Source organism: Parathielavia appendiculata (genome assembly GCF_033297405.1).
Source record: "Parathielavia appendiculata strain CBS 731.68 unplaced genomic scaffold N657scaffold_2, whole genome shotgun sequence".
Lineage (NCBI taxonomy): Eukaryota > Fungi > Ascomycota > Sordariomycetes > Sordariales > Chaetomiaceae > Parathielavia > Parathielavia appendiculata.
The window spans coordinates 2,786,344-2,811,503 of record NW_026944221.1 but is presented as its reverse complement, the minus strand read 5'-3'; the positions used below and the strand labels follow the sequence as shown (position 1 = coordinate 2,811,503).

General features: G+C 56.1%; 8 protein-coding genes and 1 non-coding gene across 9 annotated transcripts; 7 read left to right on the top strand and 2 right to left on the bottom strand.

The window, feature by feature from the left end:
* Positions 1-779: 779 nt before the first annotated feature.
* Positions 780-3,472, bottom strand: N657DRAFT_661727 (uncharacterized protein). Its single transcript, XM_062795110.1, has 2 exons — positions 1,800-3,472; positions 780-1,738 (listed from the first exon to the last, which is right to left on the bottom strand). The coding sequence occupies exons 1-2, from the start codon at positions 3,013-3,015 to the stop codon at positions 1,047-1,049; spliced, it is 1,908 nt and encodes a 635-aa protein (XP_062651439.1). The 5' UTR covers positions 3,016-3,472; the 3' UTR covers positions 780-1,046.
* Positions 3,473-3,624: 152 nt separating this feature from the next.
* Positions 3,625-5,081, bottom strand: N657DRAFT_641676 (uncharacterized protein). The gene is made up of 6 exons (XM_062792191.1): positions 4,971-5,081; positions 4,704-4,795; positions 4,412-4,627; positions 4,333-4,358; positions 4,183-4,278; positions 3,625-4,123 (listed from the first exon to the last, which is right to left on the bottom strand). Exons 2-6 carry the CDS (start codon positions 4,755-4,757, stop codon positions 4,006-4,008), a joined length of 510 nt encoding a protein of 169 aa, XP_062651438.1. The 5' UTR covers positions 4,758-4,795; positions 4,971-5,081; the 3' UTR covers positions 3,625-4,005.
* Positions 5,082-5,262: 181 nt separating this feature from the next.
* N657DRAFT_t33 lies at positions 5,263-5,336 on the top strand. Its single transcript has one exon. It is a non-coding gene; the product is annotated as a tRNA-Val (tRNA).
* Positions 5,337-5,860: 524 nt separating this feature from the next.
* On the top strand, positions 5,861-9,122 carry N657DRAFT_590162 (uncharacterized protein). Its single transcript, XM_062789884.1, has 4 exons — positions 5,861-6,114; positions 6,228-6,810; positions 6,868-7,161; positions 7,214-9,122. The coding sequence occupies exons 1-4, from the start codon at positions 6,084-6,086 to the stop codon at positions 8,700-8,702; spliced, it is 2,397 nt and encodes a 798-aa protein (XP_062651437.1). The 5' UTR covers positions 5,861-6,083; the 3' UTR covers positions 8,703-9,122.
* A 344-nt stretch (positions 9,123-9,466) lies between these two features.
* On the top strand, positions 9,467-10,676 carry N657DRAFT_641674 (alpha/beta-hydrolase). The gene has a single exon (XM_062792190.1). The coding sequence runs from the start codon at positions 9,887-9,889 to the stop codon at positions 10,562-10,564; it is 678 nt and encodes a 225-aa protein (XP_062651436.1). The 5' UTR covers positions 9,467-9,886; the 3' UTR covers positions 10,565-10,676.
* Positions 10,677-11,238: 562 nt separating this feature from the next.
* Positions 11,239-13,580, top strand: N657DRAFT_669461 (uncharacterized protein; the record flags this gene model as incomplete). Its single annotated transcript, XM_062795487.1, has 3 exons — positions 11,239-11,344; positions 11,567-11,594; positions 11,751-13,580. The coding sequence occupies 3 exons, from the start codon at positions 11,239-11,241 to the stop codon at positions 13,234-13,236; spliced, it is 1,620 nt and encodes a 539-aa protein (XP_062651435.1). The 3' UTR covers positions 13,237-13,580.
* A 2,426-nt stretch (positions 13,581-16,006) lies between these two features.
* On the top strand, positions 16,007-18,486 carry N657DRAFT_565631 (glycosyltransferase family 8 protein; the record flags this gene model as incomplete). Its single annotated transcript, XM_062788372.1, has 3 exons — positions 16,007-16,525; positions 16,580-17,085; positions 17,145-18,486. The coding sequence occupies 3 exons, from the start codon at positions 16,007-16,009 to the stop codon at positions 18,484-18,486; spliced, it is 2,367 nt and encodes a 788-aa protein (XP_062651434.1).
* Positions 18,487-18,592: 106 nt separating this feature from the next.
* Positions 18,593-19,124, top strand: N657DRAFT_221525 (uncharacterized protein). The gene has a single exon (XM_062786288.1). The coding sequence runs from the start codon at positions 18,698-18,700 to the stop codon at positions 19,004-19,006; it is 309 nt and encodes a 102-aa protein (XP_062651433.1). The 5' UTR covers positions 18,593-18,697; the 3' UTR covers positions 19,007-19,124.
* A 684-nt stretch (positions 19,125-19,808) lies between these two features.
* Positions 19,809-23,803, top strand: N657DRAFT_653819 (uncharacterized protein; the record flags this gene model as incomplete). The annotated part of the gene is made up of 4 exons (XM_062794446.1): positions 19,809-20,018; positions 20,095-22,629; positions 22,687-22,878; positions 22,931-23,803. The coding sequence occupies 4 exons, from the start codon at positions 19,809-19,811 to the stop codon at positions 23,801-23,803; spliced, it is 3,810 nt and encodes a 1,269-aa protein (XP_062651432.1).
* Positions 23,804-25,160: the final 1,357 nt, after the last annotated feature.

Sequence of the window (25,160 nt, the reverse complement as noted above, 5' to 3'; positions counted from 1 at the left end):
TACTGTTCAGTCCTCCAACAACCCATTGAAAAGACTCGTGGTAAGAGCAAGTAAAGGGGTGTGACAATAGAGAGGGAGGTTACCGAAGCAAATGAAAAAAATGGAGGAAGAAGACGCGGGGTGAGGAATGCAAGCAAAAGGAAAGAAAAGCACGTAAGAAGGCGATGGGGAACCGTCAAAAGCTCACCAACTAGCCCTAATCCCGCGCCGGTCGAAGAGACGTAGTTGGCTACGAAGAGCCCGTACGTTTTGCTTCCCTCACCGGGAGCCGGACCCGGTAATTTTGGTCGCTGAAGTTCCAACCAGAGCTCCTCCCAATGTCGTTGAGCTAACTCGGTGTCAAACCCATCGGGAGGAGGTGGTCCTAGTCTGAGCGTGGGCCCTAGCCTATAAAGGGCCGGCCGGTGGTGAAGGGTTGGGATGAAAGGGGAACCTTGCGGCAGATGGCCTGCAGAAGGTCTTCCCCTGCGGGGGGCCCGCAATAGTCCAGGAGTCACTGTGATAATCCCCTCAAGCATGCTGTTGCTCCAGGCCCCTAACGACTGGTATATTGCTGTGACAACGTCTCGAGACGAGAACAAGTGGAATCAAGTGCGGAAAGCTGCTGAAAAGATGGAGGCTAACTCAAATATCAGGTAGGAGACCTCCAAATTAGGATAAGCTTATTACGGGAGGTTGGTTGTAAAGAGCTGGGTTGATAGTCTTCAGACACTCTTCGCAAACCAGGGGAGGCAAGGAAAGGGGAGGACGACACAGATATTTCACCATGTTGCTGAATGGTCTGACAAGAGTTTTCGTTCACTCTCTGGATGAAGCCACCGCCCTTGCTTTGAACAGAATTTAAACTACTATGATCCAAACTTGGTCGAGTTGCCGGTTGCATCCCGCGACTCTTCCTGTCCTGAGATGTACGCTTGAGCCACAGAATCTATCGTGCCGGCCAGCCCAAAAAACCAACATGAAATCGCCTACCAAAACCACAACGCCACGTCCAACAGAATACCCGTTCCTATGCCAACTCCATAAGCAGCCCACCACCATCACCATCATAACACCAACAGCAAGCCCACAATCATCGCTGCATAAATCATCCCCCACTCCACGACCGCTCTCCGCACTCCAGACTTGACATGCGCCGACCCAGGGAAATTACACGTCAGCCCCACCGCGGGATCATGCCTGGCATAGTTCCCCTCAAACCCAATCTGTCCCGGCACGGGACACCCGAACCCCATCTTGGCCGGACAGCTCTGCACGAGCTTATAACACAAATCATCGCACGGAAGAAGTTCCTTGTACGGCCCGGGCCTGACAAACTCATCAATCCTCGGGTTGCGGCTGTCTCGGTACGCCGTCGTGTTCTGCACCCTCGCCTCCGCCAGCGCCTGCTCGTCGAGGACCGAGCCGTCGGGGAACGGCTGCCCCACGGCGCGGGGCTGCAGGTACGGCGCCGGGTTGGAGAAGTCCTCGCACCGGGGGATCGTGACGGAGCACAGCCAGTCCTTGTACGCGGCAGCGCAGTCGGTGCAGTTACGGGTGAGCGAGTAGCGCTGCGACGAGGGCGCCTCGCAGGCGATCTGGGCGAGCGACTTGTTGAAGTTGACGTACATGGACGCCGCGTAGCCGTCGTAGAACTGGGCCAGCTGCGTCGAGTTGCCAAAGTTGGGGTTGCTCGGAACCGAGTAGGCGATCTGGTCGCAGAAGGCGAGGTCGATAATCAGGGCGCAATTGCCGTGGTCTGATGATCGTCGCGGTGAGTAGGGAAGTTCTTGCATGAGGGTTTGAGAGGGTTGGCTTACCTGATTTGGTGGTGAAGTTCGTTGCCTTGAATATCTGAGTGCCCCTCAACGCTGCGCTTTGTCTCTTGCCCAGCGCGCCGCCATCTGCGCCAGCCTTTGCGAGGATACCAATGTACTTGGAGCTGGAGTTGAGGCCGCTGAAAAAAAACTGCTGCTTCGGCAGGTTTCCTGGCCCTCTCCTTGTCATGCCTGTCCTGACCAGACTCGTCCGCCGGCCGTCCTTGATCGCCGCTATTTGTGCATAGTTCAGCAGCCCGCAGTATGAGTGCTTAAGTCCGTTAATGGCGCGGTCCTTCTGATTGTGCGCAAACATCACATATGGTTGTGTGCTCATGATTTGCTGTTCTGCGACCGGGTCTGCCTTGTCGGTCAGATTGTGTGTGACTAGCAAGGCTCCCTGTGAGTCGCTGTCAACCCAAATCAAGTCGGCGTCGTCCCGCTCGTTATAGCTGTAGTAGAAGCCGTCTGTCGACGCTGCGATTCGGAAGTTGTATGTCCCCGAAAACACTTCTGACACATTCGGCGCGCGTATTCCGATGTACACTTCCCGGTCCGTCGTCAGGTTGTACATGACGGCGCCCTCGTTGAAGACAGTCATGTCTTGGGTTGCAGGGTCCGCGACAAGGTTTTCGGCCGATGTCGAGACGATGAGTGTGAGCTGCGGCGGATCGACGGATGTTTTTGACGGGTCAATCGGCTGTGGCTGCAGACATGTATTCGCCGAGATATATACCGTCCGTAAGGCTTGTCTCCTAGCCTGCCTTGGTTCCTGCTTCACACTCACCGCATCGTGCTCCGTGGCGCCAGCGCCAGCGTTCCGCTCTCGTGATAAACTTTGGTCCGCCCTTGCTTCTAACCGGTCCTCTTCCACTCCTCGCCGTGACACAGCAGGCAACGCAAACACAAACCGCTGCGTCGTTCCCATGTCGACGTTCATAGGCATGGGCTCATTGTTGGTGAGCGACGTAACTTCCGCGGGCGCCCGGCCGATGATACTCCTGTCGAAGGCCGGGAACTCGGGCTCGTATGTCGGATCGAGGAATTTGCGCGAGGCCGGGCCGTTGGGGAAATCGAGATCGAAGACGACGGGCAGCGCTTCCCTTAGCTCGGCGGCAAGGGCGAAGTTTGGTGGGAACAGGAAAAGGTAGAGCAGAATTAACAGGCAGGAGGCGACGAGAGACGCCGCTAGCCGCGATTGTAGAGGACTGAGCTGCATTTTGTTGTCATGGCCCCGCAGGGGTCTCGAGCGATAGTCGTCGATGCCGTGCTTGCGGGAAACGAAGTTGTTGGCCGTGTGTTGGGAGAGGTTCTCGTCGTTTCGTCCGTCTCTGTTCCTGTTGATCACCTACAGCCTCACCCCCTGTAGCTGACAGCACTGAGAGGCCGCCGGTTTATAGCAACATTATGGTTGCGAGCCTGGGCCCCGCTCGCTTTCAGGATAGAGCCCTAAAAGTAGGCTTGCTGAAGTAGGGATTGGAGGTGTCCGTGGGCTGGATTTGGCTGCCGTGCTGCGAAGTCGTCTGCAGAATGCAATCTAAAAACGATGCTCGTGTCTGGAGTTGGTGACCGTGACGGAGAATGCGCCGAAGCGCAGGAGCACCCAGCTGAGCCAGCCCTGTTCCGGATCTGCAAGGATCATGACGCGGTGGAGGCCACTGGGCTGTGAATCGTTTTCCAGGCCGTCCCGTCCCTGCCAAGCCAAGATGCTACTGTAGATGGGGCAGTTTGTGAAACCGTTGCATCGCCTGTTCTCGTCCATGGCCGCTTCCACTTTGTAATACTGCATCTTCAGGACGGCACACATCTTAATTTGCAGCACATATGCGGCATGTCTTGAGGAACTGAAATGAGAGACTGCCCACGCTTCCCCTCACTTGAGCCCTTTCCAGAGATACATCATGTGATTCAGACACCACCCTTCTACCTATTCCAATGAAACTGACCTATCCGAGAAACCGAATGAAATCTGCGCCAGTATGCACTCCCCATTGATCCTGTGCTAAAGGAAATCCGCCAGGTGTGCCCAGCTGCGCGAGCTTCACCCCACCAACTGACATGAACCGTGCGGGCGAGGTCAGACCCTCCATCGAAATGGAAAGGGAACTCCCAAGCAACCCGACTCTCTCCCTTGTCCTCTTTGAGCCACATTCAAAGCTGCATGCTTTGTTTTACCGGATGGGGCCCGACGGGAGAACCAAAGTATCGGTTACTCGGTATGGACCGAATCGGCCTTCGCGCGAAGGCCGCTGGCAGTCGAGCCAGGGGTGTGGAAGTGACGGCCCAGAGCAGGGGCCATAAAGGAGCGGAAGATGATCTCGGCACCCCTAGACTACCGTTAGTTTTGTGAGAGGCAGAGGCACAAGCGTTGGAGCGGGCAGCATACCGAGTGAACGGAAGAGACAGCCACAGGAGGAAGACGACCTTAAAGGTGTAGTAGAAAGGAAACCAGTAAACAGGGGTAACAAGGCTCTCAAGCACGCTGCTATGGAGTCAGTGTTTGGTTCGGAGGTGCACATTCGTGGATTGGGCTTACGTGAAGAAAGAAAACACGACCCAGTACTGTGAATGGGTCAGTACAAGCCGCACACTCAGCAATGTGTTGACACACTCACGGTCAGCCACTGCGTGTCATCCGCCTTGTTCGCCGAGAAGAGTGCGGCGACGGAGTAATATCCGGGGAGAACGAAACCCGCAAGGTTGGTCAGGAGTTGGGCCCCGAGGTTGAAGACGATCAGGAAGAAGTACAGCGACGCCACGCCAATCGCGGCGTAGGCCTTGGGGATCGACGTCTGCTTCTCGAGGTTGTTGAGAACCGGGTATTTCGAGAGCTGAGGTACCGCATCAGTCAGTATAAAGCTAGGGTCGGCACAGAAATCGGACCCGCAAGTTGCCATCGGGACACACCTCTCTGTCGACCACCGAAATCCAGTGCTGAAAGCGGTCCTGGGGAGAAGACATGTTTGCGTGGAGTAACAGAGTAGAGGTAATAAAGCAACCTAGATGTTGACAGGTTAGGGGCTGTCTCCAGAAATCGACATGGTGGGATGATGGCATCCGTGTGTAGGGCAGTCGAGAGCTCTCGGCAGCTTCGGCGGGGTGCCTCTTTGCTTTCTGAGCTAAGGTAGGAAATGAACAGGGAGCCTAAGGGAGCGTGGTGCTCAAATGACTTACTGAGCTCTAGTGTTGGCAAGAAATGCGCTTGGAGTATGGAGGTTGAAGATCTGGTTGTGGTTGAGAATTGGTGAAATACTTGTTTGGTGCGGGTGGCAGGTTGGTCAAGAGTGCGAGGGAATGACGACTGCTACGTGTGCATCAGACCCCGGTCACAAGCTCAACCCTGGCAGCTCCTTGAGCGTATGATACACAAGACAAGGCGCATCACGTGACAGAAGAGTTGTCGCTTGGCTCCCAAGCGTTGCACCTCAGTATCTATGGGTTGTTTAAATTGAAAGCTAATAACCGAGGTCCGATGGTGTAGTTGGTTATCACGTCAGTCTAACACACTGAAGGTCTCCAGTTCAAACCTGGATCGGATCAGCGTTTTCTTTTGCTGAAAGTTCCTTGCGCCTATTTTTCCTCCCCTTCGAACTAACAATACGACTGTGCAATGGTGTGTTGACGGAGTAGAGATTTGGGCTCATGTTCCACCTATCTAAACATTTTTAACTTAAGTGACTAGTCATGGCAGCTATCAGTTTATACGTAGACGTTGTGTCAGAGGCGAAACCAGATGCAGTCCACCCAGTTTTGAGGAGCAGCAGCCGAAGACAGTACGGATGCAGACACCCACGAACCATGCTCCCACTTTGAACCTAAGCCTACGCGCAACTGGATTTTCGACTATGCAGGGTCATCTCGGGGCAAACCTGCCTTGCTGTGTTTTTGTCTTCCAACAATGAAGCTTTGATCACGAACACATGAACTCATGCCAAACACGCCAATCAAATCACGACGAGGTCAAGGTGGGGCTTCGTGGGACGTGCGGGGAGCTTGGCCAGTGGCCACAGCACCGCATTGCCCCGGCGCCTCGCAATGTTTGTTGATTTCTTCCTCCTCCGTCAGTGGAAAATATGCGGCATTGAGCACGTCCAGAGGCAGACAGCGCAACACCCTTTTGCTTGTGCCCCTGCGCGATCTTTAACTTGAATACCTGTCGCCGTCCTATATTTGCTTGGTACACAACATTTTTAATTCCGTGCACCCTTTGTATCGCTGCTAGCTCGCTCTATTGTCTCAACCCCTTGTCGTCACTGTTTTGGAGAGGGAGGGCACTGTTTTGTCCACATGGCAACCATGGCAATGGACTCGACCCACGGTAAGACCACATCCACACCATCGCCGCCACCTTGCGCTCCCATTCACCATCGACTCTACATACTCAGCCTGCCTTCCAAATTTCATATCTTCCGGATGCTTATTTTTTCACAGAAGTCCTCGCACTCACCAAGCCAAGAAAGCGGCCTCGATCGCGCGGCTCGACTACTTCCATTCACAGCGCCACAACACAGGCCAACGTGGAACCCAGCTTTGCCGAGTCCGCCGATGTGTATCCTTCACAATGGTTGCCCAACAACTCCAGCCAACCCCGAGAGCTTCCCAGTGGATCCGCCCAGATGACGCCGGAGGACCTGCTGCTCGCGTCGCAGCTGCAGGCAAGCCGCGATTTCGGACCAGAACCGCAAATGAGTGCGCCTATTCAGAGTGTTTCGTTCCACCATCATAGCCACAGCATGAGCAGGCAGTCTCTTTCTGCCGAGTCTTTCACCGGAAACGCGAGCTTCGCAGACGACAGCCAGATGCTGGATCGGGATGTCAACGACGACGGCGACTCGTTTCATGGAATGCCCGCGCCTAAGTCTGGCCCGCGTTCCAATGCCAACAATGAAATTGAGATGCGGCAATTATTCAATTCCAACAAGCACCGTACTCTCGAGGAGGTAGCCCAAGAACTGCTCGGCAATGACCGCGGCCCGAACTCTGAGAGGGCGCGCCAGGTTTTTGCTATGCTTTGGTAGGCCACAAGTCGCCACAACAACTTTGATATGACGTCCTGCTAACCGGACTGTAGGATAAGCAAGGTTTGCTCAACCGGCAAGGGATCGGTACCCAGAGGGCGAGTATATGCCAACTATGCCAACCGATGCGCCACCGAGAGGATCACCGTGTTGAACCCTGCTAGCTTCGGGAAGCTGGTGCGGGTGCTCTTCCCGGGGCTGAAGACACGGCGGTTGGGCGTTCGTGGAGAATCGAAATATCATTACGTGAATTTCCAGTTAAAGGAAGAGCAGCCAGATGTTGGGGATAGCCCAAGTCAAGCGGCCGCACCCTTGGGAGAAAATCCTTCTTTGTCGCAAAACTTCAAGTAAGCAGTCTCGTTAGTTTGTCTTGTGCAAACGCATGCTAATATTCTGCAGCGCCCTTCCCGCCCCCTCTGCCTCCATGCGATCTGAGAGGACTCCTCTCTCTGTGCCTCCAACCACACACCAAGCGGATTCGAGAGCCATGCGGTCGAACGAATTCCACCACAGTGTCTACAACCAACCACAGGTAGCCAGCTTCGATCAGTTGCAGTCGACGATGGGCAAGACACCCCAGCAGCTTCGCTTTTCAACCGACATTGGGGAGACGTTTAAGCAGTCAGACCCAATCATCCTCCCCCGGATCGAATCTTACCTTCCTTCCGGCACGGACCCCGATGCGGCCAAGTCCCTCGTGGCTCTTTATCGCTCCTTCTGCACGTCTCTGGTCGAATGTATCCGGTATTGCAAGGAAAAGTCGTTCTTCCACCTGTTTACGTCTTTTCAGGGCACCCTCACCATGCCGGTACAGAAGCTGTTCTCCAACCCGGCCATTGCCTCCTGGATCGAGGAATGCGATTTTATACTGTACCAGCGTATGATGCGCATTGTCTCGGGCCTGACGCTCCAGGTCGTGCCTAAGCCCGTGTTGGACACGCTTCGCAACATCTCGGAGCGACTGGTGCCCCATATTCGGGATTCATTCCACGGGCAGCCTCACCACGTTATCAGGGCGAAAGAGGCGCCAGCCACCATCTTCGCTTCATTGCTCGACAGAGCGTTGCGGGTCAACCTGACAGCGCACGCCGCTGCTAACATGCTCTCCAACCCAGCGAACCGCGACCTGATGTACATGGAGTGGATCTCCATGATCAATGTGCGGAAACTTGCCGAGAGTATCCCAACCCGGGGCATGGACGATGTCGTGCATCTTCTGCTCAACGAGATGCGGGATTTGCTCAATCCTGTCAACGTGCCGTGGGAGGTAGAGTGTTTGACGGTACAGGGTGAAATCGCCGTGCGGAACGGCAAGCCACCACAGGAGGACACTACTGATGAAAGCGATTCGTCTAACGTGCTGGATCGCTGGGTCAATTTGCTGCGGTCTCTCCCCAGCAGGTTTCCCTATGCCTCGGATACGGACCTCGTCTGGTGTGTCCAGAGGCTAAGCACGGCGCTGATGAGGGACCTGACGATCGGACAAGGAAAAAGCTTCGGGTCGTGGTGGGTTACCAAATGCTGGGTGGACGAGATGATTCAGTTCATGGCGGAGCAAGGCGGCTTCATGCAGCAAAAGTCAGCCAGCAACAACCCTGCCGTCCCAAAGCGTCAGTCAGCGAACCGAGAATTGAGTCAGCAGGGATCGCGGTACAGCAGCGCCAGCGACGACTTCAACATGGCGCGCATGCCGGAGCCACAGCCGGATCGCGCGCCGTTTCCGTCGGGCCCCGCGGCCAACACGCAGCAAGCGACGCATGATGATAGTGGGATCGGTATCAGGACGCCGGACGAGGAGTTGCCAGGCGAGAAGTTCAGCCTCACTCCCGCAACTACGCAAGACCTGTTTGCCGGCACAGAGCTGCAGGATGAGCTAGGTGATATCTAAATTGTCTCTGCCCCGGACGCGGTCGTGTTAAGGAGGTTTCTATGATTGTGTTTTATTAGGCATGGAGTTATGGCGGCAGACAGCGTTGATGTCACTGTCACGATGGGACGATTGGGATGACAGAGCTAGCGGGTATCATTGCTTTTGACTAGCAGGGCTACGGGGGTTGGATATGTCGACTTATGTTGTCAATCATGTAGGATGTCTCCTGTGAAAGAAATGGTTTGGCTGCGTTTGTTGGATGGTTTGGCCAGCAACTTTGGCCGCGCATACACTGGGGTTAGGCGCAGGCAGGAGGATACTGTACTTTGGCAGCGATATCTTTATTGACCTTAACTGCGGATGGCATGTCAAGACAACCCCTGAATCCGAGGCAGTTGTGTCAGTTATGTATGAGAGATCTTGTAGTTACCAGTTAGGGTGATCAACACTTGTGATTTGTGATCTCTTTGCGTTGGCACGTGAAGGCGTCGGAGACCCAAACAGCCCCACTTGCCCTCCGAAGGCTGATGTCGCTCTCCTCTTCACCCATGCCTTTTGTTCTTGAAATGCCTGCCCTTGTTATTTCAAGCTCAGTAAACGTTTCTTTCAGTGATAAACTGTCTTCCCGGAGTAGTTCGAGTGCTTCGGTGTTGAGCACGTCGGACAGGGTTCTGAATTCTTTGTCTACCGAGGCTCACTCATACTCCATATGCTGGACTGATCAACGGCAATAGCAACCATCCGGGGGCCTAATCCATTGCATTCAATTTCTCTCTCCTCCTTCCAGCTTTTGCGCTCATCACACACCCATAAGCTGTCATCAGTCGGCAAAATGGTCATCGAGAAAGAAGATACCTTCGAGGTCGACGGGCACAGGCTTTACGCCAAGTCATGGCTGGTACGTCACTCACACTGAGCATCCATATGCCTGACCTTTCCATCCCATATTGTCCATACCTCGACAAGATGTGGAGCACAATTTATCTCGCTAAGATACCTCCTAGCCCGACGGCCCCGCCAAGGCCAAGCTCATCTTCATCCACGGCTTCAGCGACCATCTGGGCCGCTATTCCAACTTCTTCCCCTCCCTCGCCAGCCGCGGCATCGCCGTCCACGGCCTGGACCAGCGCGGCTGGGGCCGCTCCGTCCGCACGCCCGCCGACCGGGGCCTCACGGGCCCGACGTCCCAGGTCCTCGCCGACATGGCTGCCTTCGTCACCTCGCACTTGCCCTCGTTCTCCTCCACCTCGAAGGATGGTGATGCCGACATCCCGGTCTTTGTCATGGGCCACTCCATGGGCGGCGGCCAGGTACTCACCCTGGCGTGCCACCCAGACTACCAGGACCGCCTGGTGCGCCGGGTACGCGGCTGGCTGCTCGAGGCGCCCTTCATCAGCTTCTCGCCCGAGGAGAAGCCGTCGGCGCTGAAAGTGTTTGCGGGCCGGCTCGCGGGCCGGCTATTCCCGCACCGGCAGCTGAAGCACGAGATCCGGCCGGAGCACCTGAGTCGGGACCCGGAGGTGGTCAAGAGTATCGCGGCCGACGAGCTGATGCACAACACGGGCACGCTGGAGGGGTTGGCGGGGCTGCTGGATCGGACGGCGGCGCTGGCGAGTGGGCAGGTGAGGCCGTTGCCCGGCGGCGCGCTGAGGAGTCTGTGGGTCGGGCACGGCACGCAGGACAAGACGACCTGGTTTGAGGCCAGTAAGAAATACTTTGATGAGTGCACGGGCGAAGTGAAGGATAAGGAGTTCAGGGTGTATGAGGGATGGTATCACCAGCTGCATGCGGACGGGCCGGACAGCGAGCAGTTTTATAGGGATGTCGCAGATTGGATCCTGGCAAGGTGTGGTGAGGACAGACCGGAGGCGAAGCTATAGGGATGACTGGTCGGGTGTATGGGGGTTAGTTCTATGCGTTTGGTGGTTAGGTTGGTTTCCGGTCTTAATAACATGGCCCCTGTTTCTTAATACGGATCCAACAGTGCGGAACGCTTGATAATTCCCAAGCTCCTCCCGATGCTGTGTAGGAGGATAGGAGGCGCCGAAGGCATACCCGGCCGTGATGGGAAGTGGACCCCTGAAGCCTGCCGACGCGGTTCTCGGGTGCCTCTCGGCTTGAGAAACTGAATGCCGGGGACTGCCCAGAAAAGCTCCGGAAGTCGCCGAATTATCGAACATGATCCGCCAGTACATGACTATATAGAGCCTTCGCCGACACGAGACTTGCTATTAGTAGGCTCTTTCCTCGCTTCTGACTTTCTGGCCATGTCGAGAATGCCATCTGCACAGCCCGGTCTCACCCTAGCAACGCCATTTCACCAGCCCGCGTCTTCACTAAGTGTCAGTTTCAAGCAGTGAAGTCATGAACTCCAGAGGGCGATCAGTACTTCGCATAGCCGCCGTCAGCCGCCATGGATTCCTCGTTGGCTTTGGCCATATGGCCTCATGCTCAGCAACCACGTACACCAACCACCCCACCCTTACCGCCGTTTCGGGATCGGACACGAATAACCTTAGACAACAAAGATCGACCTCCCTAATATGCCGCCAAAATGGAAATCGACTTGGAAGTCAGATTCAGCTGCCGAGACAATTCAGAACCCGACGCCGACTACGGAAGACATCCCACGCCGAGCCTGCGGCTTCTGGAGCTTTTTGGTTGGTGACAAAGCGCAACCAAGCCCCGACCCCTACCCCCGTTGATCCCGTTTCGTAGTGAGGAGGGGGTTTCCTAGCTGTTTGAGACTCGAAGGATTCCTGCAGACGGGTGCGACAGTGCGCGCAGGCCGGGGAACTGCAGAGACCCCTCACTGAAGGGTGCGATACACAATTCGAGTTTCACTTTGCGAAAACCCCTTCCTTTTCGGTTTTCAGAGACAGGTTGTCGATGGAGGAGGTACTTCAAAAGGTGGGTTGCTACAATCTCGGCACTTTTTTAGGCGTTCACAATCTCCACGCCATCGCTCGACGTATCTTATCAATCAGATCTGCATTGGGTATTTCCATCCTTAAAGCTCATCTCATCTCATGTATGTAACAACACAAGTTGACGCTGTACACTCAGGCGCTATTACACAACCGAATTGCGCACAAGCACCAACCTCGAGTTGATCCTCGCCATGGACCAGCCAGATCTCTCGAACAGCATCTCGCTGCACCCGCATCCTTTCAAAACTCAGTCGGACTCGGCCAGCCGCCTGGCGCGATCCCCATCGCCTATGTCGAGAGGCGGTGCAAGCACTGCCGTGGAAGCCACGGATGGCGGTGACGACGCGGCAGTCGCCCGCCATCCCGCAGTAACGGTGTCGGACGTCGAAGTCGAGAGTCAGCGCGCAGGCCGGTTTGCACTTGTCGGCGCGGGGAATGACCCGTACGGCCTCTCCCAGCGATACAAGACGGCCTCGGAACTGGCCGAGATCAAAGCAAACACGTCTAGGAAGCGCGATGCTGCCCATCAGCCAGCCGGGACTGCGAGTAAATCCAGGCTGTCGGCAACCAGCAACCTTGCGCGGTACATCAAACCATTCGGTCACAAAGCGACCACGGCGCGGCGTCTCGAGGGGTTCTACCAGGCGCAGAACGAGACCATCGAGCGATTGCTCAAGAGCGTCGAGGAGCACTGCGCCGAGGCTCGACAGGAGCAGGGCGAGGATCACCTGAAATTCAAGATCGCCGTCTGGGGCTCTCTCGTGGCGAACGTGGTCCTGTCGGCCCTCCAGCTGTACGCCGCCATCTCGTCCGGCTCCCTCTCCCTCTTCACCACCATGGCCGACGCCATCTTCGACCCGCTCTCCAACGTTACTCTGATCCTCACCAACCGCGCTGTCCGCCGCGTCGACCCGGCCCGTTTCCCCTCGGGCAAGGCCCGCCTGGAAACCGTCGGCAACATCGTCTTTTGCTTCCTCATGACGGCCGTCTCGCTCATCATCATCGCCTTCGCGGCGCGCGAGCTCGCCGAGCATCAAGACGACGACGGCCTCAAGCCCTTCTTCCTCCCGTCCATCGTTTCGGTTTGCGCCGCCTTCGCCACCAAGTTCTCCCTGTTCCTCTACACGTGGTCCATCAAGGACAAGTACTCGCAGGTGCGCATCCTCTGGCAGGACCACCGCAATGACCTGCTCGTCAACGGCTTCGGCATCCTCACGTCGGTCGGTGGCAGCAAGCTGGTCTGGTGGCTCGACCCGGCCGGCGCCATCTTTTTGTCGGTCGTCATCTCGTCGCTGTGGCTGCGCACCGCCTTCACCGAGTTCCTGCTGCTCGTCGGCGTCGTCGCGCCCGTCGAGATCCAGCAGCTCATCACGTACGTCTGCGTCACCCACTCGCCCGCCATCAAGCAGATCGACACGGTGCGCGCCTACCACTCCGGCCCCAGGCTCATCGCCGAGGTCGACGTCGTCATGGACCCCGACGCCACGCTCATGGAGACGCATGACATCGCCGAGGAGCTGCAGATTAAACTGGAGAGGCTGCCGGACGTGGAGAGGGCGTATGTGCATGTGGATTATGAGACGACGCATAAGCCTGAGCATGGGTTCAAGAAGGATTTGTGAGGGAGGCGCTCTTTTTCGGAAATCCATATAGGATGAGGTCCGATGTGATCGGGTGTGTGTGGGATGGAGTCGGCGCTCAGGGGCGATGTGATTTGTATGATAGGTTCGTTGACAGTGGTTGCGGTATCTCCGCTCCTATTCCCTTGGATCGTCTGATTCCCTTCTAATGGAAAGGGGTTCTTCTGCTGGGCCGCCTGAAGAAGTTCCTTCAAAGTGAAGAAACTACAAGCTAACCATCTCCCGGCAGCGCGCAGTGTGTCATGAGGCTGTATATTGGGATGCCGAGGTTGCCTGCCGCAAGGAGCAGCGCGACGACTGCCAAAAACCCGAGGGTCACTCAATCGCTGCATTCCGAGTATGGTTGGAGAGTTGCCAATGTGGAAAATCTTGATACATCACAGTCAATGCTAGGAATCTCTTATCTCCTTGGGCTTGACTGTTTCCACCGTACGGTCTATCTCTGCCAGTGAGTTATTACTTGTGGCTTGAGGGTATTAAACAAGATGTCTTCGATATCCAGTCCTTTATTTCGGGCTTGTTCCTTTTCTTCTGTATCCCCGCGTTTAGTAGCCCCAGGACCACGCCATGCGATGCGCTAATAGACAGACCATGCTCGCCAACATTGGATGGTACCAAGCAGATGATCACAACGGAGGAGAGTGTATTGGTGTCGAGGCGATAGATCACCTAAGGTAGTCTCCAGGCCTCGACGTAATGATCGACGGGTCGGGAAGTGATGTAATGCCGTCGGAGGTATCTACTGTAGGTACCGTAACTGAGAGACGACAGGAAGACATGAAGCACACCTGAGCCATTCTCGCCATTGTATGTGAACCAGTGTACGTGACAGACTCCTATTATGCGTCAGCTGTGTGGTTATCAAGCAGAGGGTTGCTGAATTCCATGTGGACAAAACATCATCATCATCATGTGTTGTGGATGTCGCAACAATGCTTTGATTTTGCTCGTACTGTGCCTTGATATCGAGGGACCGTCGATGAATGGATTTCAGGGTCCAGCTTCCCGCTCTCTCGTTGGGGCGGCTTCGACATCGAGGACATGCAAGCTTGAGCATCTGGAAATGGTCAGCCAATTGTTCAACGCGGGGCATAGCGGGGCACCGAACCCACCAGTTTATGATGCAATGGCCCCGCTCTGAGCGCGCCTGGCGAGATCCACACCACCACACGAGGCGCCCTGGCAGTGGACCCTCCAGGCGCGCTTTTCCATCGCTGGTTTGGATGTTTCCATTGCGGTATTGGCTGTCTGCGTGATGTGTCTGTGATTCAAGAAGTCAGGTGGTGAAGAGATGGCTCGCGACTCTTTGCAATTCTCTGGATCTCTCTTTGAGTCATTGAAAAGCGTTGTGCGAGCCGGGCCGCATCGAACCGGGCAGTCGAGACGGGCATCCAATCTCCGACAATGACCTGACCGTTGTGGGTTTCTGCAGCGGCAGGCCACGAACATGTCTCACGCAGAACCTTCAAGCCCGACATCGAAGCAAGCTCATAGCTCTCGAAGCTTGGCAACGTTGCTGCTGAAGACCCATGCATTGTCGAATCTGCACGTCCAGGACTTGGGTGCTTACACAGTTGTTATCTTCCCAAGCAGGCACGCAAACTTAACATTACACGTGCTGGACGATTCTATAATGCCAACTCGCAAATGGCGAATTTTACTCTGTGCCACGGTACCTTATATGTTGCCGGTGCTTCCCCGGTCTACACGGTTATTTGCCTGTCATCTGTTGGCCTGTGGCTACCACAGGACGTAAGGTAACCTGCATGATGCCAGAAGTACCTACACAGTAGACGGGCGTACCGACAATGGCATTCCGAGCCTTGGTGGCCCCGCCAGCAAATGGACCTGGTGATGCGCCCAGGTCTCTCTTTCTTGCCTGCCATGGATCCCTGCAAAACCAAGCTCACGCCTGCCGTTGCCTGTTGCACGAAAATGCTGGACGGCTCTTTGCGATAGCGACCTGCGTGGTGTAAACATTTCAAGTTGGCTACGACCGGGGTGTCGTGTCGAGGCCACTTGCGCTGATTTCGCAGCCCCAATTTCGCCTACAGTAGCTTACCGTCCCTTCTCTTTTTCCACTATCTTCTTCCTGCATCGACTAATCCGTACTTTTTATTGCATCGGATTGCTCCAGGTTGTTGGTCGAAGTTTTCCTTCCCCTGTGCCCCGGTCCACCCAACTTTCACCACGACATTGCCAGTGAGGAGGAGCCTGTGCACGCAATGGCTGTGCAAGGGCCAGAGGATGTCTATGTCAGCGTAAGTTCCAGCTTCACCTTTCCCAATGACATCGTCAACTCCTGTCTATCGGCGCACTATGCCCCGTCAATGCATCTAAGGCGATGCCACTTTGGGGAGCACGCCCTGCACTCAAGATAGCTTTGGGTTGAACGGAAATGCTAAAAACAGATGCCGGAATAGCTTCTTCTGACGGACACATACCTACCTGGTAAGACTGGAGAGCCAATTGCAAGAGATACCGTGAACTTGCCGCTAATATATTGCCTCATTCATCAGGCGCCCTTGTGTTGGCTCACTCGCTTCGCGATGCCGGCACCACCAAGAAGTTGGCCGTCTTGGTCACCTTGGACACGGTGTCGGCCGATGTCGTCACTCAGCTCAAGGCAAGCTCCCTCGGTCATCACAGAGCTCTTTGATGAACCACAGGCTAACCTTTTGCCCAGGCCGTGTACGACTATGTCATTCCCGTGAACCGTATCGAGAATGAGCACCCGGCAAATCTCGATCTCATGAACCGCCGAGATCTCCATTCAGCCTTTACCAAGATCAACCTCTGGAGGCAGACCCAGTTCCGGAAGATTGTCTACGTGGACGCCGATGTGGTGGCTTACAGGGCACCCGATGAGCTCTTTGACCTTCCGCATGCCTTTTCAGCTGCCCCCGACATTGGCTGGCCAGACCTCTTCAACACAGGCCTCATGGTTTTGACCCCCAACATGGGCGACTATTACGCCATGATGGCCATGGCCCAGAGGGGCATCTCGTTTGACGGCGCCGACCAGGGTCTCTTGAACATGTACTTCAAGAACAGCTTCCACCGCCTCAGCTTCACCTACAACGTCACGCCCTCGGCCCACTACCAATATGTGCCCGCCTACAAGCACTTCCAGTCCAGCATTAACATGATCCATTTTATTGGACCCGAAAAACCTTGGGTGCAGGGCAGAGACCGGTCCGCCGGGAGCTCACCTTTCGACCAGATGGTGGGCAGATGGTGGGCCGTCTATGACCGACATTACCGCAAAATGGTGCGTTTTTGAAGCCAAGATCGAGTGTAGAGCTGCTGCTAACCGGTTGATCAGACGCCCCAGGTCGAGCCATCCCGACCGGAGAAAGAGGTCCCCGAGATCGTGCAGTATTTCGTAAAGGGTGAATATCAGCCTACGGTTCGCTATGTTGTGCCCGTTGGCGAGCCTCCAAGCGGCGAATCTGGAACGTTTTACGGTCAGCATCATCAAGCGCAGTCGGGCCCTTCGCATATCGATTTTCAGTATCCCCAGCATCAGCGTGATCCCCATCAGCAATATTTTCTTGAGCAGCGTCCTCATCATCATCATTATTATCAGCACCATGACCACCACCAGCACCATCACCACCACCCTCCGCCACCACATCCAACTGAGCCGTCTTCGCAATTTGTTTCTCAACCGAGCGTGTCTTCTGCCCTTAAAGAAGGGACGCATACTGAGGCTCGTGAAGACCAGGCATCAGACCGCCAACAATGGGGTCCCCGACCGCCAATCGAGTCGGAGCATAAGCCTGAGCCCCAACCTCAACCCGACCTGGCGCCTAGTTGGGATGCTCAACGGTTAGTCGTTTTGCACATGATGATGGATTGCACCAATAAAAGCTAACGAAACCCTTCAGACAACCTCCTCCGCCCGACGCGAAGCCGGAAGCAATAAATTTTCCACAGACGCACTACGCCATGTCTTCTGACCCGGCCCCATTCGTCCCGCCGGTGCGGTATCCAAGCCCGCCCAAGGACATGTGGTACGAAGTGCCAAAGGAGCCGCCGGCGCACCTCACGGAGAAACCCAAGCCGGTCTTCCCCTGGGAGTCACATCAACCACGGCCGACTCGCGTGTTCTCGCACCCGGTTCCAGAGCCCGAGCCGCCCGTGGCAGAGCCGACGCCTGCGAGATCCGGCGGAGAGGAGACCGTCCCACCGCCAGACTTGCAGACGCACGTCGACTCGGCCACGTCAGGGTGGTCACCCACGTCGGAGCACGCGAGCGAGCCGCAGACGCCGCCCCCGCCAGGCCCGACGACCCGCACTGCCGTTTCTGCGCCCACGGACATCTGGTCCTCGTTCCCCCGCACCAACGCGTGGGACAATGTGCCGGAAATCAACCGGTACGTCGACCGCACGCTGCAGAGACACCGGCGGACGTGGAGTCAGAAACTTGCGCTGGCTGGCGGCGACGGCAAGGCACCGGGATCGGGGGACCTCGAGTTCGGCTCTGGGAGGCGCGGTTCCAGAGTGACCGACTTCCCTAGCGAGGACGACCGGCCCAGTCTGCCCGTCACACCCGCGCCGATCCGTAGGCCGAGACACTGGGGCGCCGCTGCTGGTGATGGCGCTTCCAGCGTCTCCGGCGGGGGCGGTGGTAGCGTCGGCTGGGGTGCGGATGAGGACGAGGAACAGCTGCCGGCCGCCGAGGGCGTGCCGGGTCAGGCTGATTGGGTATGTGTGCATGGAATTTGGTGGGGTCCTGCAGACTGCCTCTGTGACCTGACTAACATCCTTCGTTACCACAAGGATCCTGTCGCGCAGCTGCAGAAGCTGGCTAAGGAGCAGTCGGAGCTGCTGCTTCGGCGGCTCGGTGCTGGTGGTGGTGGTTGGGGTTATGGACAGGGTAGAGAGGAGGAGCAAGAGATACCGTCGCGGCCGCTGCCGTTTGGGTCGGAGGATGTGAGGTCGCCGACGTATGTCGCGCCGGCACCGCCGCCCGTCGTCAGCCCGAAGCCGGTCAAGCCGCATACGGGGGCCAGCCCCGTGACCAAGATCCTGGCGGCTGCGCCTGAGATTGTTCCTGCGCAGGAGCAACCGCCTGTGACTGCCGCAGCAACGCAGGGCGCGGCGAACCCGATTGCTTCCCCAAGTTATCAGGGCCCTGGAGTGTCATTCGAAAAGGGCGAGGATTTTCCTGTCCGCGAGACGCCTGCCTTGCCGGCTGAAGAAGAGCGTGACGTCCTCAAGACTTAGGGAGCACGAGGACGTACCTGTGTTATAGTCTAATGACTAATTTCTAGGAACTGCAAGATGGGCATGAAGGACGAGAGTGTACGATATGATGGGTAAGGGGGCGAGAATGGCTGCTGATGGGATGGGTGAGACTAGGCTGTTTGGGAAGGTTGGCATGAATAAGGGCTTGGTTTTGGGAGGATAAGGAGAGGACGATTAATACTCCCGCTTCATGGGGACTGCAGGCATTAGCTGGATTATTCGTCGGGATTTGTGGCATTTATTATCATCGGAAATGGTACATTCATTCCACTGCCTTCTTCGTTGTTGTGCCTGTCATCGGCTCTGTTACGCAGAGGGCATGATGTCAAGCATCCAGATACCTTGCTCTAACAGGAGTTCTGAACTCCTCTTGGTGGCAGGCGATCCTGTTTATGGGCTGGACTCAGACTGTATTTCAAGGGACGGCTCCCTGGCGACTTTTACACGGCCGGCAACGACACCAACAACGACAGCAACTCCAACTATAATCGTGAAATGATGCTGCATTAGATGGAAAGGGGACGCCGGAAAGACAGAAAAAACCACTCCACCTCTTCTTGGGTGCTAACTTAAAACCGGACGAGCCCGTCGTGGATGACCTCAACTCTTTGACGGTGCATTCGTTGAGCTGAAGCCCATGGAACTTAGAAGTCGATAGAGGAAAGCATGCTTGGAGTTTTGCAACCTTCAATGGAAGGTGGAACAGGCACAACTGAGGCTGCAGCAGACAATTGATGATTGCACCGTTGAAGCATTCAGCGCCTTCACTTAGTTTCAACTTCCTGCCAGTTGCGCCCGGACTGCCGCTGGGAAACAAAGAGGTCGCACGACATCCGTTTCCAACTTCTTCTTCAACCTTTTCTACTCAAACTGCCGAACCCGACCTTCAGAGCTCACCTTGCGCGAACAGCAACACAAACTCGGCCCACATCACTGCATCACTGCACCCCGGTTCGACGAAAGTCCGCGCAAACGAGGCCACTGAGGCAGATACGTGAGCTCGAGAAATGTATTTCCACGTGATGTTACAAGGCTAACCAATCACAAGTCAAAGAATCTGTGAGTGGGCCGATGCGAGGCTGAGCGGACTCGTGGGTAAACCGTGTCAGTGCTTCTTGTCTCCATCGGGAAAGTCCAGCCTTGGAGCGTGCCGCGATACATCGCTGAAAGCAGGAACGCGTCCGAGGCAACAGCAATTTCCGTGCAGAGACGATTGAATCTCTGCGTGGTGGTAGCTTCCCAGGGCGCGGGACGGGCGGGGATCATCACTCTGGACCTGGCACAATAGCAGGACCCTGCAAATGACGAAGCAGGTCCCTTCCAGGAAGTCGTCCAAACCGAAACGCCGGAAATCGGCACCAGTAAAAGCGACCACCCGTGAGCCGTCCTCCGGCGACGCCTTGTTCGAAATCAGGGACATCCTAGACGAGAAGTTCGTGAAGGGTAAACTGTACTACCAAGTAGACTGGGCAGACAACCCCTCCACGGGCGAGCAATACGATCCCACTTGGGTATTTGGTACTCCCTTGAAAGACACCCTCCCCCCTCAACCCTCCGCTAACCGCATTGTCTGTCGCATGCATCTAGGAACCCGCAGAGAACGTGACCGAGGCTGCAGTCGCCGATTGGGAGAGACAACAGCGCCGTCGACAAGAAATTGATCCTGAAAGCTCCATTCCCACCCCCGTCAGCGACAGCCAGCTTTTGCCGGACCGTAACTCGAGATCAAAGCGCGGCAGGGAGGCGTCGGTTTCGAAAGAGCGCGACGTCGCATCGAAACGTCCGAGGCATTCAGTTGACTCCGGATACACGTCCACTTACGGCGACGGCGACGGCGACGGCCACGGCGAGGCCAGCTGGAGACACGTGCAATCGATCCCTGAGAAAAAAGGCGACATTGTCCTTGAGATCAAGCGGCGTCCCGGTTTCGACCCCTCCGAGTATCAGCTGATATCCTCTCAGTCCGCGCCGTCTTCTCAAGCCCTCACGGCCGACGTCCCGGCTTCGCAGGGCGACAGAAACCCCATCAGTCAGAGGACGATTCCGGACTCCCAGGACTGGCTCGATTCTTTGCGCACGCAATCCACAGCCCAGTCGCTGGCCAACCCGTCGCAGCGAGGCTCTCAGCCAGCATTGGAGGGCGCAACTGCACAAGATATTGCACGAACCAGCCGCTCGGATCTGGATATACCGTCCCGCCAGCCCGAGAGCTCACATCGCAATTCTGGGCCCTCTTCCAATCTGCTCGAGACACAGGACGAGCAACTCAGCCCCGCTTCGACCTCCACAGAGTCAAGGCTCGGAGGCTTGAATCTCCCTTCTCAGGAAAGTCCCTGGGGCGAAGGTTTGTTGACCCAGCCCGAGCTTCCCATTCCACTGCTCGAGGTCGAGACGTCCCAACGCGATTCTGCTACCATAGGGCACTCTTTTCCAGGTACATCAGAGTCCCTACCGCATTCTCAGGCCGCTCAACGGGTCTCGGTGCCTCTTAGTAACCTCGGCCTCCTAACCCAAGTATTGGAGGTGGCTGGGTCAACCTCGGAGGATATTGTTCCCGAAACTGTCCAGAGACCGCCTCTAAGAACATTGCTTTCTCAACCTGCGAGCCTGGGTTCTGTGAACAGCCCCCCGGGTAACGAGCCCTCGCATCCGGCCACGTCGGCACGCGGCAGAGTTCAGTCGCTAGCACTTACCCCAAATAATAAGCTCATGAACGCTCCAGGGCAAGGGAAACCCCCCTCGGCGGTTGAGATGTTGCGTCAGCTGCAGCATAGTGTCTTCGGTAGCGGCACACCAACCAAGCCACCAGGAGAGCCCAAACAGGAGCCGGCTTTAGTCTCGCTGTCGGCGGTTCTTCCAGCCATGGGCAATCTTGCCGAGCAATTGGAAGCCTCTGCTGCGCCAGCCGACTCGTCTGCGCCAGATCCCACCCCAGCCGAGCAGCAAGCCGTCAGTGAGTTTAACCAGCACTCTGACATGGCCTTCAACATGCGGCCGGAGAATACGTCGATAGATGCACAGAGCATGGAGTTTGAACAGCCACCGGCAACGGTAGCTCCATCAGATCTGACTACATCTGTGGAACCCATCGCCGGCGACCACATCCTCATTAACGCCGATGATTCCGCCCCCATAGCTTCTGGGAGTGAGCAGTTTCCGCTGGATGAGAATGCGGATGAAGAGAAGGAGGATGACAGCCAGCATTTCACGGTTACATTACCGATGGCCGCTAGCACTCGCGCGAAGTACCTCGAAGTCCTCCTGGAGAACAGGTCTACCATGATCGAGTTTGGCGAGGTCTTTGCCAGCCCGTCGTACGTCGTCCCGGATGCCTCCTTGGTGCTCAAGATTGATGAGATCTTTGAGCGGCTGCTCAACCTCTGCGACCTGCCCGCATACGATGACGACCTTCCCGAGCTGAGCAAGGAGGAGATGATGAAGCATGCCACGAATACCAACAGCAAGTTCTCGTTCGTTTACGAATTCCTTAACTGCTTGTGGGATATCAATGTCCGCATCCTCATCATCTCCCAGCCAGGCCGAGTCTTCGAGTACCTCGAAGCAGTTGTCTCGGCCACGGATTGCGCGTACTCGATCCTGGCGCAAGAGGGTCTGAGCGGGCAGGAATTCACGGAAGGCGCCTCAGTCGTCCTGGCTGTGACGGGTCAGGACTTGGCCAAAGTTCAGGGAGGCGTTGACGTTGTGATAGCCTTTGATCATACGTCGAGGTTGATCGAACTACCACCGACGTTGGGCTACGAGTCCATGGCGCCAATCGTCCTCTCTTTAGTTGCGACCTTCTCGCTGGATCACATCGACGAGCAACTCGCCCAGCATGACCTGGACTTGGACCCCTTGGAGCGAAGGAACACCTTGAATCTTGCAACTGCGATGGCGAGGGAGTATTTGAAGCCCAATCATGAACACCTTTACACTGAGCAGTACCATGAACCACATGAAGCCGCGAAGACGTTCGCCAACTTCTTGAGGAACCCAGAGATTGGCTTGGATTGGGAACCACATCCTCTACCTTCCGATATCTTTGAGGTTTGGATGAGCTCTCAAGAACCTCAGGCTCAGTCGGCAGATGCGGTGACCGGGCCTGGCCGAAAACGTCCTTTGGTAAGCAGCTCCTCGACCGGTAAAAGGAAATGATGCAATTAACGATGCGATGCTTAGGACAATGTCGACGAAGGAACCCCCAAGCGGGCGAGGCTTCAGGGATCTCAGGAACCCTCTCGAATTGCGACGCCAGCACGGATGACTGACCTGTTGAAACAGACGCTGACTAACCACATGGTGCAGACCAAGGCAATCACCCAGGTCATTATTGATGTGCCGGTGGAGCAGCTCGAGATGATGTCGAGCAGAGTAAGTGTGCTCCCGCAAGACTGGCTTTGACTTGATGCTTACGACGGATTAGATTGCCGAATTGGAAGCCCAGCTCGCAGCAAAAACCGCCATTGAGGCCAAGTTGCGCGAGCGTTTCACTTCTCTCGAGTCTCAACTGCGATCCCATGAGCGCACCGTGCAGACCCTGCAGCCGAAATACATGGAGGCCCTTCGCGATCGTAGCACCTTTGAAAAGCAATGCCAGAAGGCTGTTGAGCGATTCGAAGCCCAGAGGGCCGAAGTAGAGGCCCTGAGAGAGAAGAATAAGGTCCTGGAGTCCAAGCTCGCCGAAGTTAACGACGCACTGGCGAACTCGACGATACCAGAGGTCGCAAAGCTCGCCCAAGCCGAGAAGCAGCGGGATGAGACCATCGCCAGCGTCGAGAAGCTCGAGAAGAAAATCCGCAGCCTTCAAAACGAGGTGGAGTACAGCCGCAAGGCGTACCAGGACGCGTCTAACTCGTACACGGAACTCAGCCAGGAGAATCAGGAGCTCAAGAAGAGGGTAGCCGACCTCGAAACGCGAGCAGGCGAGAACGTCTTCAAGATCCACCAACTGCACGCCCAAAACGAGGCGAAGGAAGTCAGCAAACAAATCGACGAACTCCAAGCACTGCTCCAGAGCCGTGAGCGCGAGCTGGAGCGCGCCAAGGAAGAGTTGAGACTCCTCAAGAACGGCCGCCGCGAGACGCGCCAGGCTAGTGTCCCACGCAGTCCACGGACCGGCGTCATGAGTCCGCGGCCGAACCGTGTTGTGGGAGGGGCCGGTAGTAGGGGTACCAGCCCCGCGCCGTTTGCCAGCTCGGACGGGCCAGGCGTCGGCGGCGGCGGCACCCCGGTGCCTGGCATGGCTTTTCTCCCGGCTGCGGGAAATGGCGGCCGCTGGGGCCATCTCCGAGACTAGGAGCGCCAAGGCATTGCCAGAGGAGGCAATAGCCGCGGTCGATCGGCCCACAATCTGTCAAGGCTGCGAAGATCGCCTGGACGGGGGGGTGCCGGGGGGCGAGATTATGATTCTGAGGCAGGCGGGGGCCGGGGAGTCCATCTTGGGGTTGAGGTGATTGAGAAATCAAGCTGCTGACGCCGCCGGTTGAGGAATGGGAGGACATTACCCTAGAAACCGAGCACAGTCAGGCTTGCTTTACATCCTTCTGCCCCAATCCACGGTGCGACAGTCTAAGACCCGCAGAAGGTGATAGGAAATACGTCGTTGATGATTTCACGGACCAGGGGAAGAAACGAGCATGCTTTCAATAGAGGTGCGCTGGTTCTCCGAGTCTGAGCCGTGGCCGACTATCAACGGACGGCAGGGACAGGTCCATATTACAGGGAAAGGAAGGGCAGGGCATGGTTGGATGAAGGGTAACTGGTTGGTTGTACGCTTACTTGCATGCATGATTTTCCTGTTTTCGATACAACTTTGAGCCTTGCCTTGCCTCGCCTTGCCTTGCCTCGCCTTGCCTTGCCTTGCCTTCCAGGTTTCATTATCTCTCTTACTTCAGCTGATTGCTATTACTTGGTTCATGGCGCGATGGTGCAGAAGGAGCTGGAACGGAGATGGCTCTTACTTTCCCTTTCGTATGTCGAGACGCCAATGCGTTCAGGCAGGAAACCGTCATGGCATGGTCCATGGACGGCGTTTCATAAGGGCAATGGGTCGATATTCTGGGCGTGGAGAGAAGCAAGCATAAAATCAATCCGGTGACAGATGACGGCCTGAGTGGTTGGCGAGTGTGTTGTCAATTGCGATGTGGCCTGGCATGAGTGATGATGCAATCTCTGGCAGCCGTGAGGTTCATTGATACGGCATTGATTGAGATTATTTTGGGATACCGATCGGATATTCGGCTGTCTGGCTGTGTCGGCCCTCGCTCATCCAGCAGCAGTCGAGGCGAGATGCATAGCGGCGTGAACTCTGGAAAATAGAGGCTGGCGGCTGTACGGGATTCTAGGGGATGATTGGTTCTTGAGGTGTCATGCAACACAGCTATGGCGATGCTTCACAGACTAGGGTAGGGGCTCTCTCATCATAAATCGACCTCACTTCACTGAGTTTCACTTCTTACATCCAAGCTCCCCTAGCCAGCACCGCACCAATCTCTTTAACAATTATCTCATGCTGCACTTTGAGGTCCGGTATCTTCCTTACATGTGCACTGTAAATGAAGTCTAGTAAAAAACATGTACAGATTGGTTGTGTGCCTCGCCCCCTCTGACTACCTGGTGAAACAAGGGCCGGGTGACTATGGTTGATCTGGTTT